At 40.7% G+C, this 19,622-nt stretch overlaps 1 protein-coding gene and 1 long non-coding RNA gene across 2 annotated transcripts; one reads left to right on the forward strand and one right to left on the reverse strand.

Moving 5' to 3' along the window:
- Positions 1-500: 500 nt before the first annotated feature.
- On the forward strand, positions 501-18,222 carry LOC117831821. The gene is made up of 5 exons (XR_004635084.1): positions 501-814; positions 1,017-1,070; positions 16,066-16,137; positions 16,262-16,496; positions 16,927-18,222. It is a non-coding gene; the product is annotated as an uncharacterized LOC117831821 (long non-coding RNA).
- On the reverse strand, positions 13,196-15,879 carry pvalb8 (parvalbumin 8). Its single transcript, XM_034710701.1, has 5 exons — positions 15,612-15,879; positions 15,111-15,178; positions 14,509-14,641; positions 13,915-14,024; positions 13,196-13,504 (listed from the first exon to the last, which is right to left on the reverse strand). The coding sequence occupies exons 2-5, from the start codon at positions 15,169-15,171 to the stop codon at positions 13,479-13,481; spliced, it is 330 nt and encodes a 109-aa protein (XP_034566592.1). The 5' UTR covers positions 15,172-15,178; positions 15,612-15,879; the 3' UTR covers positions 13,196-13,478.
- Positions 18,223-19,622: the final 1,400 nt, after the last annotated feature.

A 19,622-nucleotide genomic window follows, 5' to 3' on the forward strand; every position in this document is an offset into this window, starting at 1 on the left:
CCTCCCCCCCTGGGGGTCCCGACCCCCACTTCGGGAACCACTGGCCTAGATGACCACTGTTCTGATGGCTTTTCTATTTTTTAGCCATTTTAATGTTTTAAAAAAAATGTAATACTTCAACGAGGAAATATTGGATTTTCTTTGCACTTTTATATGAAAAGGAAGTATTTTAAAATTACACTACTCATGTCTTTATCCATGTGTAACAAACAGTAATATCAATGGAAAAACAATATTTTCTTTTTCTTCTTTCTTCTATTTATGATACCCATTGACCACAGTAAAACAGAAATGGAACGGAGTACTTTCTCTGGACTTATTAACATTCAGTCTATGATACCAAATGCCTGTGGGTGAGAGTCGTGGAACACACTGTACATGTCACCAGCCAATCACAGGGCCCTGCTCCTTCCATATGTAAATAACTCATGAGCATGTGTCAATCACTATTTACCATTGACTATCTTGTTTCTACCCTAATTAGTAAAAATAGAATCTCTTCTCTGTAAATTCACGTAGCCGTACGTGGCGTCACATTACACTAAAAATGGCGGACGGAAGTAATTGTTGCGTTGATTACAAAATGCTATTGTATATTATCAATGTCCACATTTAAGTCTGTGATGTGGTTTATGGGTAGGAGAAGTTACCTGCGCTACGTTGAGTGGTTCTGAGCAATGAGAAGACAACGTTTCATCGAGTGTCCATGATGTATCAACTTTATCGTCAATGCACAAAACATAAACATCTTCAAACTTCGAAATTCCGAGCCGCACGTGAATGCAATGCGGAACATGAGAGAAGTAAAGTGGAGGTGAGTTAAATTCAATCACTTGGAATTAAGTCACATATGAGCAAATGGCTGTTTTGATGTTCACACAGTAATGCTGTAATGCCCCCGGTGTCACATGAACATTACTGACACTGGCTATCACGTTTTCATCTGAAAGCAAGCTATCATCCCAAACGCACTAGAGGACGCCACAGTACAAATTACTCTTGTTTTGTCTCTGCAGGTGAGAAAAAGAAGAGTCAACAGCAGTCAAGAGAGAAGTTGCTGGTAGACAATGGTAGGTACTGGAAACTCGTTTATACAAAGTTTGATGATGATGCAAACTGAGGTTTATCTCATTGTCTGAACTTGTGAAAACCTTTTTATGCACTCATTAAAACTGGTGCCAGCTTTGTAAGCCACCTGAGAATTGATGTTGATCAAAATTTACTTATGCATACGTTTTTCTTTCAGTTCATGCTTTCTTTTAAGTCTACATTTCATTGATCTAAGTCAAGTCACATTTACTTAGGAAGTACATTTAAAAACGACCCCTGTTAACCAAAGTAGTGTACAACAGGAAGGCAGTAAAAGTGAAACAATAAAGGCTTGGAGCACCAACATAAAAAACAAATAATAAAATGAATGGAATACATGGACAGAACAGACAAGCCCATCAACCATGGACAAATAATAATCAAATAATTGCTGGACAGTATGAAATGAATGGAAAGGCTCAACTTAAGGCTCTTAATAGGAGATGTGTCTTCAGCAGTGACTTGAAATTGTCAGAAGGTTTAGCTGTTCTACATGAAAAGGTGGACTTTTTACACAATTAGGAAGCAACCAGCGCTAAACTTGATCCCCTTTAATTTTTTTGTTTAATATCCGGACTTTGAGAACAAGTGGTTGGTCAACCTAGGATTCTTCCAGGTTTATTTTAAACATAGAATCACAGAATCTTGAAATGAATCCTTACAAGCACAGAAAGTCAGTAAAAAGATACCAAACAGAGAGACAAAGAACACATTGTATTTAGGTATGTTTTGTTTCTCGCGTCAGGGCAGTGTACCTGCTACTACAACACTAAATGGCAGACAGAGAAATGGCAACACCCTTGCCAATATCAGCCCAGAGTGCCGCGGCAGCTTTCTAAACAACACAATGCAGGAAAGCCTATTGTTTGATAAACATTTTCAGTTTGTCTGGCATGAACCACTTGCTCTCCACAATGGGCTGTAAATGAAACAATGTCCATATTTCAACCCAAATATTTTAAATATACTTTGATAATCCATGAAGTTAGCTCTCCTGGTGCAGTTCAATTAGTTGGAGTTGCTTAATCAGTTACAATGACATCACTTTTTGTGTGGCTCATACTTCCTGTTTTGTCTTTTCACTTTTTAAAGTACAGTTTATCTCAAGTATCTCAACAACTGACTTTATGTTTTTAACTTTGTGGCTCACGCTGTGTCCGTGCTCTTTGTTTTGTGTCTCTGACATCAAAATCTTTGGTATCAGTGTTGGTCAAATAGCTAAGACAGCATTTCAGATCTGGTTTCTTCCCCTCTACTGCGGGCCACCTGTTGCACTAATCAAAGTCAGTCACCTCCATCAAGCCAGTGTTAATCACAGAAGTGATCTTTGACTTAAGTAAACCGGCAACACAATCCTTAACCAGGAAGCACTTGAAGAGGCCGTGACTCTGCCTGATACCAGGCTCTCCTTTGACATGCGGTCGCCTCCCTCTCTGTCACAGGAATCAGCTTCGTCCTGTTTCACATCCTCTCATCTTCAGCCACAAGAGCCGCAGCAAGAGAGGTTTAATGAAAATCCACAATTGGATTTGCTGTTCGGACAGCTAGTTAGTCCTGAATAATTCACTGTTTGTTGAAGTTTGGCAGAAGAGAGGGAAGGAGGAGTTTGGTGTGTTTGTTTGTGTGTGTGTGTGTGTGTGTGTGTGTGTGTGTGTGTGTGTGTGTAGATGTTGGGGCCAACCTGGCAGCCTCGCTGAGGTAATGGTCAGATCTGATGACCAGACGAAGACTTGAGCGAGAAACTGAGACTCTGGAGGGAGCTGAAACCTGACAGTTCACAGTAGTCGTTTAAATCATGTAGGAACAAGGGACATGAAGGCTGTCAGGCCGTAGATAACAAGGCCGCAGGATGTGGGTTGACATGAGCCGTGTAGGTGCTGTCTTACTCTGACTCAGATTAGACAGTGTGTGAACTGACCAACACAACGCCTACCTGGACATTCAGAATATAAGTTTACCACCTCAAGTCATTCACAGAAATCTTTACCATTGAAATGTAAAAGAAGAATTATTTAAGGGAATTATGTGTGCACTGCTTCTTGACTTGGGTTAGGGAAAAAGAAGAAGGGACATAAAAGGTGAGACTAAAACCTGGGAGCTGGAGAGCTTAGCATAGCACTAAGTCAAACACCATAATTTCTCAAGCTCTCTAATTAACAGTTTATACCTGATCAGTGTGATCCATACCACAACTGTGTCATAAAGTAACAACTTTGACTTTTACACAAGGTAGTAAAGGACTATTTTTGACCCATAGGAGAGGGGACATAAAAGGGACACAAATCGTTAGGTTACAACCAAAAGCTAGTTAGCTGGGCTTTGCACAAAGACTGGAGCATAGGGGGGAGTTCTTGGCTTGGCTCCACCCACAATCAAACAAGAGATGCATTTCTACTGAAAGGAACTTTCCCCAGGAACTAGGGACCTTTTGAGGAACTATGGTGTTTCAAGAGCAGGAACTGGGTTCTAAATTTTGTTCTGGGGGTAGTTTTCTCCCCCTGAAGCTGACAGTGATGCATTCCTGGTATGCTCAGAGAAGACACCTGTTACACAGCTATTAAACCAGAGTAAATCACAGCTGTGTGTACTGTCATTGTGGAAGGCGGGTGAATTGAAAACAATGCGTTTACTCTACCAATCATAAATGTTCAGCATTGCAGGCCCTGCCCCCCATAGTTCCTGGATCTTTGGAAAGTACCACCCCCTAAGAAGGGGCTTTTCAGTGGGAGATTAACTACCCCGGAACTAAATTTAGACCCTGGTTCCTGCAATCAAAATGCACATAGATTCTCAAAAAGTTCCTAGTTCCTGGGAAAGCTCCTGCTGTCGAAAAGCACCCAAAGTGAAGCTGCATGTCATTGGGATCTGTGAAATAAGCGTTATCCACAGGTTATAAGCCAAATGGTTAAGTTGCATGCCCATGTAGCTGGTGGCCTAGGTTCGAATCCAGCCTGCTGCCTCTTTCCCGCATGTCATTCCCCCACTATCTCCAGTTTCCTACACTATCTACTGTGCTCTCCTCTAATAAAACTTGAAATAACCCCCAAAATGTTGTATTGTTGTAGTATTTTAAAATCCGCCTCCCAGAGCTTACAAATGACATCACTTCTATCAACCTCTTCTGTTCCAGCATCTAAATCCAAAATACGTCCAAACTTCAGCTTGTAATGTTGTAGATGCTGACTTTAAGTTACTACTCACTGCTGTCACTATTGTGTATACTGTACAACAGCTGTTTAGTCAAGAGGGGTCTCTGTGCCACATGAATCACAGTCCTGTGGCACCCACAGTGCCGCCACAGGACTGTGCTTCATTACAACTGAAATGACTGATTCCAGGATTGTCTGAGTAGATATTGAATTTGGAAAAACTATATTACAATGCATTGATAATTCAATATTTTTACTAAGTCCTTAAAGCAATACTATTCAGTTTTACATGAGGTTATATTTTCTCAGCGTAGGGTCAAATATTAAAGAACATAAATACCACGAATAAATACTGAACTGGGTCGATCAGCATTCTCCATTGATGCTCCTAAATCATGGAATACCCTCCAACAGACTTTGAAGCTGAGATCCTTTCCATCTCTTGCAGAGTTCAAGACCTTGATCTCTGACCACTGTGTCTCAAACTGTATCTGTTTTAATTAATCTATTATTTTGTGTATGATTGTGTTTGTTTGTTTGTTTGTTGTTTCTAATCTAACTGTAATCTCGACGACATTGGAAATGAGGGAAACCTCAATGTCTTTTCGAGAATAAATAAAGGTTTTGAATTGAATTGAAATGACTATACCAAAGCAAAGGATTAGTTGAAATATATTTGATGAAAATTGCTACATGCTATAACCATAAACAGCCCTTAAAGAGGCAGACACGTGTAAGGGATGTCTGAACTTTGAATGCATCGTGTGCTTCATCACGCAAATCCTCTTTCCAGCTGACTAAATGCATCTACTTCATTCTGGATGTTGTAAGGTGTTTACTGACTGAACTCCACCGTCACGCAAGGTTGTCGGTTCTCACCAAGTAGTTTGCCGCCATTATTCAGCTCGTCAAAGTTTTGTCCTGAATGACCCTTGCCATCTTATCTGATTGTGCCTCCTCATTTGGAAAAGTCTGCAAAGTACCTGTCTACTGCTCCACGGCAGCCATTACTGTGTCTGACGGTGAGTCAGCACATGTAGCAGCTGCTCAGGGGTTTAAGCTGGGTGTGGTTGTTGGTTCAGATTGCAAACTTGCATTAGTTAATAGCTTTATGTGTCTATATAAAACCGATCACTGTGAAATATGTAAACAATAGGCGCAAGCAACAAAGGAAGTGGATTTCTAGAAATCGCCTTCAACAAGCTCCCTGTGTGTATCAGGGATGGCCATTGATACGTGCTCTGCCTATCATTCATTAATGAAGGGAAGCTGCACGCAGACATCATAAGTAGAGGCTCAGGACTAATGCTTGTTGGGGAACAGAGGCAGTGCTGTCATCCCCTGCATTATGGATAGAGTTCCTGCGCAGAGCTCACAAAGCCCATTCAGTCATCCTAACACACCAGTTAAATCTTTTACGACGTTCCTCCCTGTTCAGACTATCAGGTGGCAACATCTCTGGTACCTTTAAGCTCCAAATCACCGGGAATGAGACCAAATATGATCACTGTTTGCCCCTACATGACACTGGATGCACAGTGGATGCCAAAATGGTTCAGCCTCCCATTGCCTGGTTTTCTTGAACACTTCAGTTTGTGTCAGTTAAAGATGGGGCGCACATTAAAGTTTCACACAGACTTAATCAGTAAGGTGAGCCTGACACTCCTTTCTTGATATGAGTTTTTAGTGACAATGAAGTGAGGCCATCAATTATTGAAGCGCCAAGCAGACAAGCAGGCAAGGCCTATGTGTTCATCCTAAAGCACCGGTCCATACCAGATGCACAGTGCAACTCAGAAGATGTTTCAATCTAAAAGCGGTGTTTGAACAATTTCCTCTTTTGTAGGTTAACACTTTGTTTGTTATTTGATGCTGCACCCTTACATCACAGGGTAACTACTGTTGTTACTACTATTAATAATGCTTCTACTATGGCCTGGACTTAAAGCCTTTTAACATTTTCATTGTGTGTGTTGACATTTTTTTCTTTATCCATTTGGATTCTTGGCATGTAAAACTATTGATGGTCACTCACATTTTATTTACCTGATAATATTGTAAGAATTTTTCCAAATGCCAAACATGTATCTAATTTTCTTTTTCTCTGCTTCTTTTCATGACCACATTTATTTTTGGAGTACAGGATTTTCTACGGTGGCCCTGAAGGTCAAATGCACAAACCTTTCATGACCCCCAAAAAACATTTCACCGAACACAAAAAAAACATTTCAACGCAAAAAATATTTCCTGCCACACAAAACCATTTACAAAAATGTAAAGATATTCCACTGACACAAAAAAATGGTTCCCAAAACCATTTAATGGAATGCAAAATATGTTTCACAAAATTTCACGAAGCTTAAAAATATTTGTGTGATTAATGAAATATTTTTTAGCTCTCACTGAAATGTTCTTTGGTGTCATGACATGTTTGTGCAATTGACCTTCAGGGCCACTGTAGTTTGCCATACTATAAATTAAATTAAGTTACAGAAAATCATTACTTTAAAGCTTTTTATCCATTAGAACACTTAATGATACACATTAACTGTGCTTTAAATGTTTATGTTAAATGTATATTGCCTTTTAGGTTCCTAGCAAATAGTACGGCTATAATGTGACAACATTATTTTGAAAAACCTAAAGACCTTTCACGTTAGCCTCATACATTTTCAATTTTTGTTATATTACAAAGACAGAGCGCATTCAACATCAGTAAAAATACGATATGTAAACATGTCAGTGTTAGACAAAACACCAATTTATTTATCCCTCCTAGTGCTACACTACAATACATTTATAATAAAAAAATGCATTTATTGTAATGAGAAAAATGAATGACCATGTATTCATGCACCATGCATTTGCATTTGCATTCAAACATTTGACCTGTTAGATTGAGTCCAAGGTATGTGGACCATGCATTTACACCCTTGCATCACCAGAAGTTAACACTCAAGCTGTATTCACAAATACACAAAACTTCTGTGCACCTCCTGAGCTTCCCGTAATTTTTAAAGTGAATGCAAACACGCACATTTTTCATGCCATCTTTGCCCAGACTTTCTCCTGCCAGCCTCTTAATTAGATTTCCATGTGAAGATGGGGTAAGCTGACGTTAGGACACAGCAGGGTATTTATGGGCTTATCTACCACAAGCACATAGGGGTGATGACATTTCTGTATATCTGCATAGGTCATTGTTTCTTTGTCCACCACCATGTTGTAAACATTGCACTATTTCTTTGTTTCACTGAAGCATGCTTTTGATGTCAGACTTATTTCCTGCCCTCTGCCCATTCCCCTGGTCCGACATGGAAGACTTTGCGCTGTGATAAAGTAACTTTAGCAAATTTCAGAGGCAGGGCTGGCAACGAAATAAACAAATTTTAAGTTGTGCATATGGGAAATTAGCTGGTGTCTTTGTGTCAAGTTTCTGTGTGCGAAAGCTTAACAGCAGAAGACATGTACTCATCCATTTCGAGATTTGTTAATCCTACAAATATTGTCATGGCAATGTTGAATGATGATATTACACATTCCAGATTTTCAGACTCAGTCTCCAGGCAGAAATATTACAGATTACAATATACAGACACAAATATATGATTACAAGTAGAACTGCTGTTGTCATTTACTTCACATTCTCTCAAATGTCACACAGACACTGTTAGGCCATCAGGGTTGGTGCTGTCCTATAGAAACAGAGCTGCAGCCTCTCTCTCTCTCTCTCTCTCTCTCTCTCTCTCTCTCTCTCTCTCTCTCTCTCTGAATCCATCCCTCTCTGCCCTTCAGTTCAGATAATCTGCCTGTCACATTATCTTGTTCTGCTGTCCCACAGCTGCACATCCAGCAGTCAGTGTCGACCTGTTGGCTCACATTTCCTTCCTGTTTACCACTCGCCTCTCTTGACCCGCAGGGGTCATGGCTTTCATTATGTGCCCTCTGGCTTGTGTTACCTACTGGCTTTCCCAACGTTGTCCTACTATCAGCCCCACCACGCCCCCCCCGTTCTGCACCTTCACCTCCTGTCTGCAGGATCACAATCTGATAACAGTAGATATTGATACATGCTGAGCTAATTAGTGCAGTGTCTGCTTGTGCATGTCCACGGCGCTGTTTGGGACTTGATGGATGACATGTTTGTAAATGTAATTGGTTGACGCTCTCTATTATGCATCAGGGATGGGGGACAAAATCAATGCAGCAAAATACTGCAAAATTATGTGTGGCAATATTGAAGTGAGACCATAGACAGTATAAAACAAGAAGGCAGACTTTGTGATGTCACTCACTGGTTTCTGAAGAGGTCTCATGAAGGCTTCTCAACCTAACTTTCGACCAATCTGATCCAAGCGGCAACCTCCAGTCTCAAATTGTGAAACCCATGCAGAGGTGTTATAAACTGCAATTCATCGAGTGTCCGCTTGAGGCTGGCTGCAGAAACATCGGAAACCACATAGACACCAATTCAAAAAGACGATCTTTGCAGCAATAATGATGATGCATTTTACTCAGAAGGCGCCTTTCTTAGCACTCAAGGTCCCCATACAGGGCAGAGTTTAAAAAAACAATATCAAAATTAAGCTGATAAAAACAACAAGGCAGGATACAGTGCAATTAATAAAAACAAATAAAATTAACAGGATCAGATACAGTACAGTGAAGAGGTGTAATCAGAGTGAATACGACAGTTTAAAAAGATGTGTCTTGAGATGTGATTTAAAAATGGAAAGAGAGTTGATGTTACGGATGTTACGGTGGGAGGGAGTTCCAGAGGCAGGGGGCAGACCAGCTGAAGGCTCTGGACCCCATGGTGGTCAAGAGGGCGGGTGGTGTAGTGAGGTGAATGGAAGAAGATGACCTGAGAGTGCAATAATAAACCTGTTTACAGCCTGGTTCAAAAAACAGCATGGGTCTACGCAGCTAATTTCTCTATCTGCACACACTGTACGGGGTGAATTTTTTTCTAATTGGACAGTTCAGAAGATATTAACATTACGAGTTTGTCCATTTAAGGACATGACTGACTTGACTGACAGGCGGGTAAACTGTAGCTGTTGGCTAGGAGGCTCAAAGCCCGCCTCTGTACCTCACCAAGTTTGGTTGAGTTCAACATTACCAATATGGCTCCCACCAACAAATGGCTACAAAACAGCGCTGCAGAAACAGATGGGTGACATCACGGATACTACGCCCATTATTTATACAGTGTATGATCTGACCACAGGCAAAGAGGTGGTGGCGGGTCTTAGGCCTCCTGGCAAATCAGCTACAGTGCACACACCACAACTTTCTGCCATGATAATAAGACACACGAGACAGAAAATAAATCCAATAGACTTAATTATTTGAATAAGGTATAAAGATATAAAATATATTTCATAACATAAAATGAAAAACTGGAACCTGCTCAGTAAAAGCAGGAAAACTGTAGACCAAGATAAACCCCCATGGAAAGCCGAAAGCTGAGTATATCACCCCAACTTTAAAGAGTTAAACAAAATACATACTGTAATTTAGTAAAAGACTAATTTAAAAGGAAACGAAGACATACAGCAGTCCAAAACAAAGTTTGAAAAAACACCCTATGTTCTATATGTCATACCTAGCTACAGGCTAAATTAAGAAGATTTGTTTTGAACTTCTTTTCTAAGATACTGATCGATATAGAGTCGTAAACATTCTTAAATCCTCTATCATTATCTAACATCATCTGAATCAAGCAAAAGTAGCTATTACTTCACATGCTGCACTTGTGACCGCGACTCCAAGCTAATAGCAGGGTTCATCCTCTAGCCGTGAGTCGCAGGTGTCTGCTGTAATAATCAGGTCCTCCCCATAATAAACAGGTGCAGCGTGGAACCACTGGAGGAACATGTAGTACCCTGTATTTTTGTGCCTCAAGTGTTCGAGTAAACAGTGAGGTAGCTGTTAATTTTAATCTGTTGAATCCTGTAAATGCAGTGAATGAGAAAGCTTGTGTGCTATTTAAAGCCTGCTGGAGGGTGATGCAAAGGTGTAGGAAGGTTGGTGTTTTTCTGAGAGTTTGGGTGGGCTTCATGGACAAATTTTCTCTGATAAATCCTGTGTGAGTTTTCCTGAGCTGTCAATGAAAGTTTGCTTGGAGATATGTGTTAGCGTAGTCGACATTTGTCCCAGATCAGCTAATAAATGAAGAACAAACTCCAGATCAAACCACACTGTAAGCAACAGAAGGTCATTGCAGAAAAGGCTGGCTGGTCTCAGTGTTGTATTCATGGAAGTTCACTGGAAGGGAAAAGTGTGGTAGGGAAAAGTGCATAAGCAAGCACGGGAGGACTGCAGCCTTGAGGAGGGTTGTCAAGAAAAGCCGATTCAAGAACTTTGGAGGGCTTCACAAGAAGTGGACTGATGCTGGTGTCAGTGCATCAACAGCCCATTGATATGCAGTATGGGATATTTGCCAAGAGGAAGGCCTATATCACATTGAGGCGTGTATTTTTGAGTATAGTTTACCCCCTCAGTTTAAAAAAAAGAAATCCTGTCCACACAACAGGGAAACATCTAATAACACTCACATAAGTATACTAGGCAAATAGATGGTGATAATTTGTAATTAGCCTGTAATGTCAATTGCCATGGAAGAACTGTGTGCCCAAGCTTATTGAGCACCTATTTCAGTGAGCAGCAATTGTAAACAGCTTTCTCAAAGCTGTGTGTGCAGTGTGGAACAAAAATGTTTTTGCCCCCACACTGTGATACATAGAGGAAGACCAGCCAGATTTCTAAGTTAACATGAGATTAAACTGAGCACCTAGCAGACTTAAGTTAATAGCCCACCAACTTGGCGCATGGGAAATACCTTTAAAAAATTACTTTGATTTTTGTTGTCACACGAAAACGCAAGAAACAGATGTTTTCAAGGCATTTTTGAAAACATCTGTTTATGCCGACATGCGTTTGTGTATGGACGAAAGGACAATACTTACAGAAAAGCTACATTTTCAAAAATATCAGCCAATGTGTGGACTAGCTCTGACAACTCAGCAGTGCTACAGCCTGTTCGCCCCATGCAACACCACATTGATGCAGAACTCAACGCTGAGGAGCCTAAATCAAGTATTGAGGGTTTGGGTTTTTTTAAGTTATATTTTTATGCTTTTTTGCCTTTATTGGATAGGACAGCTGAAGAGAGACAGGAAATGTGGGGAGTGGAGAGAGGGGGAACTGGTGACCTTTGCGATGAGGACTACAGCCTCTACACGTGGGACGCTTAGACCGCCAGGCCACCAGCACCCCAGTCTTGAGTGTCTAAGTTAATATACTTTTCAGAGGTTAGACATCTCTATGTTTTAAATCCTTCTTTTATTGATCTCTGGAAATGTTCTAATAATTTCAGATACTGGAATTCTGATTTTTGATGAGTTGTAAGGCAAATCATCAAAAATCAAATAAAACAGGTTTGAAATATTTCACGAGACATTCAATGAATATAGAATATATGAAAGATTACCTTTTTAAATTAAGTTGTGAAAAAGGAAACATTTTCAAGTTATTCTAATTAATTTAGCTGCACCTGTCGAGTGGTAGAGTTAAAGGAGTGTGGTTTTGCTTGTCCTCGCATCACCTGTGCTTCACAAGCACTACAAATAGCTACTTTCCTGTGTGCGTTCACACTTTAAAATACATACAGCTGACATGTTGATGCCCATCATTGACACTTTCATCTCATGCACACAATGTGTCACCTTTTGGCTGTACATATCGGCTGAAATTTTCTGATAATTAATGTATCTTTTTTTCAAGGTTTTTTTTCAATTTTTATTGATAGGACAGCTGAAGAGAGACAGGAAACTAGGGGGGCAGAGAGTGAGGGAGGACATGCATCAAATGGTTGCAGCAGGGATTCAGTCCTGTGAAGAGGACTATAGACCCTGTATATGGGGTGCGCTTAGACCACTTGGCCACCGGTTCCCCATAACTCACTTTTTCATGCTTTTATCCGTAAAAAACTGCATCCCCAAAACAAAATGGCAGTAAATTAATATGTTTAACAATCAACAGTCTCAATAGCTCCCACAATGTGACTAGCATTCTCAGCCTAAGCATTCTGCTGAGTTTGCATCCCCATTACACACACAGACAAACACACACAGACACACACTGATGTATTCATTAATAACAACCATGATGTGCGTGCACTGTAAATGTGGGATTGTGTGTGTTTGCATGGATTGTCGTCTGAGTCTGATCTCATATTTGATTTTTGCAAATGCTTTGGGCTTTGGGCTTTGTGTTCGTGTGTGTGTGTGTGTGTGTGTGTGTGTGTGTGTGTGTGTGTGTGTGTGTGTGTGTGTGTGTGTGTGTGTGTGTGTGTGTGTGTGTGTGTGTTTGTGTGTGTTAAGCAGCAGCATTGAGATTCAGCTGGGTTTATTTACAAAGCTGAGGTCAGGTGTCACTCGATCCAGCCACAGTGACACTCAGGTGGTCATCAAGGTCACCTACTCTGCTTTTTCCCTGTGCTGGCTCTGTGACTCACACACCCACCCACATACACACACACACACACACACACACACACACACACACACACACACACATACACACCTGTACCGTACATACTGTACACTTTGAGCAGAAACCCTGCGTTTTCAGCACAGGTCTCGATCGCCTGGTCTTTGGCCTCATTTACTGCTGTGACACAAACCAGTACAAAATCTAAGAACACCACAGACCACCACAGGACTACTGCACACTTAAAATGTTGTGGCTGTATTTTCTTGTTGGATTTTTGTATCTTAACACATGCAGTACATGCATAGATCACCACTTCCATGGAGTTGATTAGACTATCTTGTGCAGATGAAACATTTCAACACTTTTAGAGTATTTTCTTGTCATGTCAGCCCATACTGGAGAGGGTTTTCCAGAACATATACAGTTGCATACAGAAATAACACGACGAGCCAGAGATGTTGGATTTTATTCTTTTATTTTCTCAGTACTTTGGTAAATTTATTGTACATGTATTTGGGAAATACAGCAGTATGATCGGTCTGAAACATATGAAAAAGATAAATAACTACAAACATGATGATGAGACTGTGTATGTCCGTGGATCAGAGTAAGTCTTGCAACATAAAGAGTCATATCTAACCAGGTGAGAAGTGGTAGACTAAATCTAACAGAGCCCTTGAAGCAGCAGGATAGAGGAGGAGGGGATCAGATCAAGTAGCAGAGATGATGAAGTAGAGTTGTTTAGGACAAGACCATGGCCTGGAACTCTGTGGAGGAAAGAAGCACAAATTGGAGGTTAATTTCTGCAACAACTGCTTTCATGTGTCACAGCTAGAATGATTATGCACACATTTAATACATTATCAGCATGTCATCTTGTGATTTACATAATTAGTAATCTAATTTAAGAATCTAAAGTCATTAACAGTATGCAAAAACAACAGTAAGGTGCCCATTGTGAGGCCTGTTTAAAAATAGTAGGTAGCCTAGTACTGCAATTTTATATTCGCAAATAAAAGGCAGAAAAGTGTGTAATGACGTTCACACTTCTTTTTGAATGCATCAACATATATAATTCTCTTCTTCACTGACATTAACACTGACCTTACTCTACTAAAACCACACATTAATCGAGAAATGTAGCAAACAGTTCCCCACAAGCTGCAGAATGTCTCACCATCTGCTCCAATCCGGCCATCGCTGTCGTCATCAGCAGCACACAGGAAGCCTTTAGTCTCCTTATCTGTCAGAACACGAGCACCGGGAGAAAACCTCTGGAGGAAAAACCTGCAATGCACGGAGGTAAAATGTTAGAGCTGGTCCTCAGTGGCAGCTGTGGGTGTAGATATGACCACACAGGCAGAATCAGGAGCCAACTCTGAGGAAGAATCATCTTCCAGGTAACATTAGGCCTTTCACCTCAATCATATGTCTGTCTATCCATATGTCATTTTATACAGTTATAGCATTTTGGTGCTGTTTTTCAGCTAGGACATCCTACAATGTTTGCATGCTTGCAGTCCCTGTTATGAGGGTTTGGATAGACTTGTGTCCTGCAAGTGATGAATGAATAAAAGCAGGCGATCTGTTTAACATTTGGTTTGTGAATAATTGTCATGCCCTGCAATCCTTCTCCCACAATAATAAACACAATGGAAAAGTGAACATTTCCTAAAAACACGTCTGATCTTGCATCCATTTTGAAGGAGCAGTGAATAAAGCCCAGTGTTCCGTTCAATCCTGCTTTCAAAGAAAGGTTCAGCTCACTCACTTTAGCTCTTCCTCCTCAACAAATCCACTGCCATCATTATCCAGGATCCCAAAAACCTTCTTCACATCCTGGGGGCTCTTCTTAGTGAGGCCGCACAATTGGAAAAACTTTCTGGGGCAGAAGGAGTCAGGTGCTGGAGGAGGAGAAGGAGCAGAGTGAGTAACAGGCTGGGAAAAATTAATTTCAACTTTCAGTATTTTACAAGTTCAGTAAACTAGAATTAAAGCAAGATCTGTGTAATCAGCAGCTTATCCTCAAACTCTTTGTGTCAGTTAGAATTGTGGACACAAGATGACATATGACTGAGAAGGTATTATTAAGTGTGATGAGGTAGAGGCTCATTTCATGCTGTAAACATTACACCTGAATGCCCCATAACATGTTTCTTTTTAGAGGTTTCAGAACTCAGTTTTCTTCTTATTTCACCTCCAGAGATCACACTGAATGCACCAAACGTGAACTTGCGCTCATAAAATCACTTCCATGTATCTTTGAATTGTCAATATTTTTGCAGTCCTCCAGCAGGCTATCATGTGCACACAGGCTCCAGAAGAACTGTATAGAATAAAGAGAGAAGTAATGATATTGGTGGAAGACGATACCTTGGCAGTCCTTGATAGCACTGTCGATGGCATCAGCGGAAAGGATAGATGAGAGCGACATTTTATTCCTGCATGTAGGGAGACAAGCGTGGTAAATTATTAACACATATATCCAGGAACGGTTGCAAACTCTTGCGTTTGTCACTGATGTAGAGCTAAAAGTGTCCGGGTTATGACGCTACTTGGAAAAGTGCTTAAATCTCACGAAGTTATCATAAAAGTCAGAATGAGAACAATGTAAAATATAGTTACTTCCTCTGTTATGGCATAGATTAAACATTACAATAATCTGGCATTTGTCGCCAATATGCGCAAAAGACTCATTTTACGCATGCATTTTTACACATTTAATCTAATCAGGAGGCATCGAAAGTGCTCAAACTATACCATTGAACAGCCAGATAATCCGTTTGTGATAAACCTTTAAATGAGAAAAAGTAAAACAAAAAAACCCAGCAACTCCATCAGAAGCAACCACCAAGAGTCCTGTCGGCAACTTACCGTGTTCAGGGGTTCTCGCCCGGTCAGTGATCCTGCAGAAAGGTAAGGCTATGTGGTGACTGCTGTCTGTCAAGGAGGATTTATATAGGTCTGATTTCAGTGACAATGGGGATTGCTTGAGTTACCTGTCTATGGATCAAGTTCTAACTGCCCGCCCCTGATCCAATTTCTCTGCTAACTAATTAACCTTTACTATTTATAACGCCCGGGGACACAGAGAGACCGGACCGTGGACATCTGTAACGCCCTTGTAAATAGCAAATTAAGTGAAAAAAAAATAATAAGCGCATCCTTCTCCCCCCATCCACCACTCCCTCTCATCGCCCCTCCTCCTCCTCATCTCACCTCACAGAATTATACAGTACAGTAAATGCAGGGAGGCTGTAATGTAACAGCAATCTCTCTTTTTTCTCCCTCTTGCTGTTTCTGCCCCCCTCCTCACCCTTTCATGCAGATATCCTTTAACAGTCCCAAAAAGAGCACATCTGAGCCACATCCTATTGCAAACATACCCTTATCATCAGAGGTGAGTTATGTGAAATATAAGTTCACTTCTCATGTTTGTATAGTTTTCTGTACACAGCTGTGCTTAACCTGCCCAATTCTGGACCATAAACATCCCCCTGCTTTTGGCTGCTTTTTCACAACAGATGGGGTTGAGATTATTTCCAACCAAATCGCCTGTAATATAATCCGTAAACCCTCATCATTCAATGTCAGGGACGCCGGTTCTCCTGAACCTTCTCACCCTCTGACATGGGAACAGTCTCTCTGAATTGCTTTGTCAACTGTGCTGATTAAGGGACATCATCAGGTCACCCTCCGCTGTCGGCGTCCTCTCCCCGCCATGATGGTGATGATAGTGCATAATGTGCACTGTCCCAGGTACTTATGTGCGCCATTTAGAGAGAGGTCTGGCAGTCAGAGGTCAGACAGGTGACATTTGTAAGCTGCATTTCGACTGGAGTTTAATAACTTGGTCTTAGTTGCAGCCAGTGTGCTCAGTTTGCCAGGTAGAAAAATGGCCAGTTCAGTTTATATTTTTTGAGGGCATCTGTGGCCTCAAGCGGGTCTGACACACAAACAACTTCAGGGGTCATTAAGCATAGTCCTGTGAGAGTGTTCACTGCCGCAGCACTGCAAAAGAAGGTTATTTCTCTCAATGATGTAAGGTTAAATGAAGGTGTTTGTGCAGAATAGATCAGCATTTTGTATGAGGAAGAAAGAGAGAAATATGCTCTGCTCGAGGCAGTTTATGTTTTGCCACTGTAACATTTATTTACAATCAATATTAATATTTAACTGGCTATTACAGGTGCGCAAGTTGCATGCAAAGACAATGATGGCGCTCGGGTCGACCCTAACATCCCTTACATCATGCATGCAACCTCCACAGATTAGTGTCACCTCGCAACGTGTCTCCAAAATATCTGCAACCTGACACTCGGGGATACCCTTGAATGCAACCAAAGGCGGTGGCACACCATCCCTTGTACCCCACCCCCACTCCACTTCATTCCCCGGGCAGTCAGCTTCCTCACATCAGTCAGCTTCTTCGTCTCGCGTCAGCTGGTGAGCGAGGACTGCAGGTGATGCTGGCCTGGTGCTCAATGATCCTCTTAAACATTAGTTAAACCCCAGATGTGATTACTTCTCTCATATTTGCTTGAATCTAACTTAATTTTTGAATTACAATGTATTTGTTTGTTTATTTTGTACTTTTAGCCCGCACATTTTAACGCAAATACCCATTTGACTGTTGGACCTTAACCTGAGGGCTGTTGGTGTCACCTGAACAACTTCAGAGTTTCAAAATGCAGTAGATTACACACACCGGATTCAAATATTGGAGCAAAATTAGAATATATTTGTCCATTATTGTTACCTTTTTTTTTTAGAAAATGATTCAATTGTATGATGGTCCAATACGCATTATGCAGGGAGACGTACGCTACTTTTAAGAAAAATAAATTTCCTAACCTGTCTTTTATCATTTGTACAACCAATTTCAACCACTACTTTTCTATCACCAGCCTATTGTCTACTTCCTTTTTTTTTTATTCAGCTTTTATCAAATGCTTTTCTTGAAAGCTTTCATTAACTTAAGTAACAAGTGGGATCGACCTTTACGCACAATGAACGCACTGCAGCCTTTTGTTTAATTCTCTAGTGGCACCCTGCAGTCTTTCATTATTGAATAAAAGCTTGTATCCCCTGTGGTTTGTCTATGTCAACCTTTCCTGATTCTAAACCCGGTGCCAACTTGTTAATTGGGCCCCTCAACAAGTGATGTCAGATAGTGTTCAGTTCTACCGTGAGCTCCCAGTGAAGAGAAACTCAATCATCTCCTCCAAACTGCGCGTACAAGAGAAGCTTAGGAAGACACCGGATCGAGAGCAGTGGTGCATTTTTTTTTTAAACCAACATCTCGGTGCATGATGTCATGCGCCATGTTGATACCTCACTGACTATACTGTTACTGCACGATCATTTATTCATTGCTAATGTTCATTACGAACCTCAGACCTGCTGGACATTCAGACTGACCGAGGGGAGGAGCAGCCTCTTCTTGTTCTTTTGTTAAATGTTTGTTTCTGGAAATAAAACATCGGTTTACAAAGCATCTGTTTCTATAATCCTGATTCCAAAATAGTTAGGACCCTTTGTATTGTTGATAAGAATATATTTTGATGGTTTACAAATAATTAAAAACATATATTTTAACTGAAACTAGAGCAAAGACATCATATCAAATGTTGAAACCCAAAGATTGTAGTGTTTTATGAAAAATGTGTGCTCATGTTTTGGAATTGAGGAGACCGGTTCCTTGAGTTTGTAAGTGAAATGTTACATTCTCGCCTTAAATAGGATTTCATCTGCCCATCAGTTCAGTATCTCTTTTATTGTCATATTTTGTTTCATGGTGTTCTCAATGGGTGACAAGATAGGACTGCAGGCAGGTCAGTTTAGCACCCAGACTCATCTATTTTGGAACCATGCTGCTGTAATACATGCATACTGTGATTTGGCATCTTCTTGCTGTAGTATGAAGGTCTTCCCTGAGAAAGGCATTGTCTAGATGGCAGCATATTTTGCTCCAAAACTTGTGTATTGTTCAGCATTAATGATGCCCTCCCAGATATGTAAGCTACCAGTGCCAGGAACTTAAGATTCCCCATTCTATCATTGATGCTGGCTTTTTAACTGTGTGCTGATCGCTGGGTGGTCTCTTTCCTCTTTATGTTCAACAGTTTTTAGTGATTTTCAGACAAGAAATAAAAGACTCCATCTTACATGAACATAGACTCACATGTGTAACATAGGCATAGTATGTTGACAGAGACAGAGGGTAACAAACAAATACACTGTTAAACAAACATAAGAAATGACAAGTAAACAAAAAACAGAACCACACACACTGTTTCCCATATACTGAATATACATCCATCCTTCACACATTTTAAATCTAGCTATTAGATTGACCTCTTAAGTTGCAGAAATAGACAGCCAAGTGTGTAAGGGCCCCATATGTGTATGTATTGGTCCAGTTTGTCCAGCAAGTAGTATGTCACTCTCTCATAAGCAGCAAATTGAGCCATGCCTGTTGCCCATTCTTCATAGGGAGGCAGGTGTTTCTTTCTCCAGTGTCTCAATAATATCCGCTTGGCTGTAGTTAGTGCCAGGATGATCCATCTCTTTTCCAAGGGAAACAGGTCAGAGTCTTTGAGTTCACAAGTAGAGCCTAGAACAGTCAGTTTAGCCGAAACTTCTTCCTTTTTTTTCTTTTTCAGCACTTCATAAAGAACTTGTTGAATATTTTCCCACCAGTCCTTGAGTACAGGACATGTCCACAGTATATGAAATATGGAAGCACCAGTCTCATCGCACCTCCAGCATACGTCTGTTGGTATTAGTTTCCATTTATGTAACTGTTGAGGTGATCCTTGTACATAGTATTGATGTTATTAATGCAATTCCAATCTTCAGGTGACATGTTTGTAGCCATATTTA

The sequence above is a fragment of the Notolabrus celidotus genome, chromosome 20 (genome assembly GCF_009762535.1).
Source record: "Notolabrus celidotus isolate fNotCel1 chromosome 20, fNotCel1.pri, whole genome shotgun sequence".
Lineage (NCBI taxonomy): Eukaryota > Metazoa > Chordata > Actinopteri > Labriformes > Labridae > Notolabrus > Notolabrus celidotus.

What these genes read in the sequence shown, in the direction of transcription:
- pvalb8 (XM_034710701.1), bottom strand. Translation starts at nt 15,171, where the DNA reads ATGTCGCTCTCATCTATCCTTTCCGCTGATGCCATCGACAGTGCTATC. An exon ending in GTTGAGGAGGAAGAGCTAAA is followed by an intron (nt 14,025 to 14,508) that starts GTGAGTGAGCTG and finishes CGTGCATTGCAG; the next exon opens with GTTTTTCCTCCAGAGGTTTT. An exon ending in TGGCCGGATTGGAGCAGATG is followed by an intron (nt 13,505 to 13,914) that starts GTGAGACATTCT and finishes TTTCCTCCACAG; the next exon opens with AGTTCCAGGCCATGGTCTTG.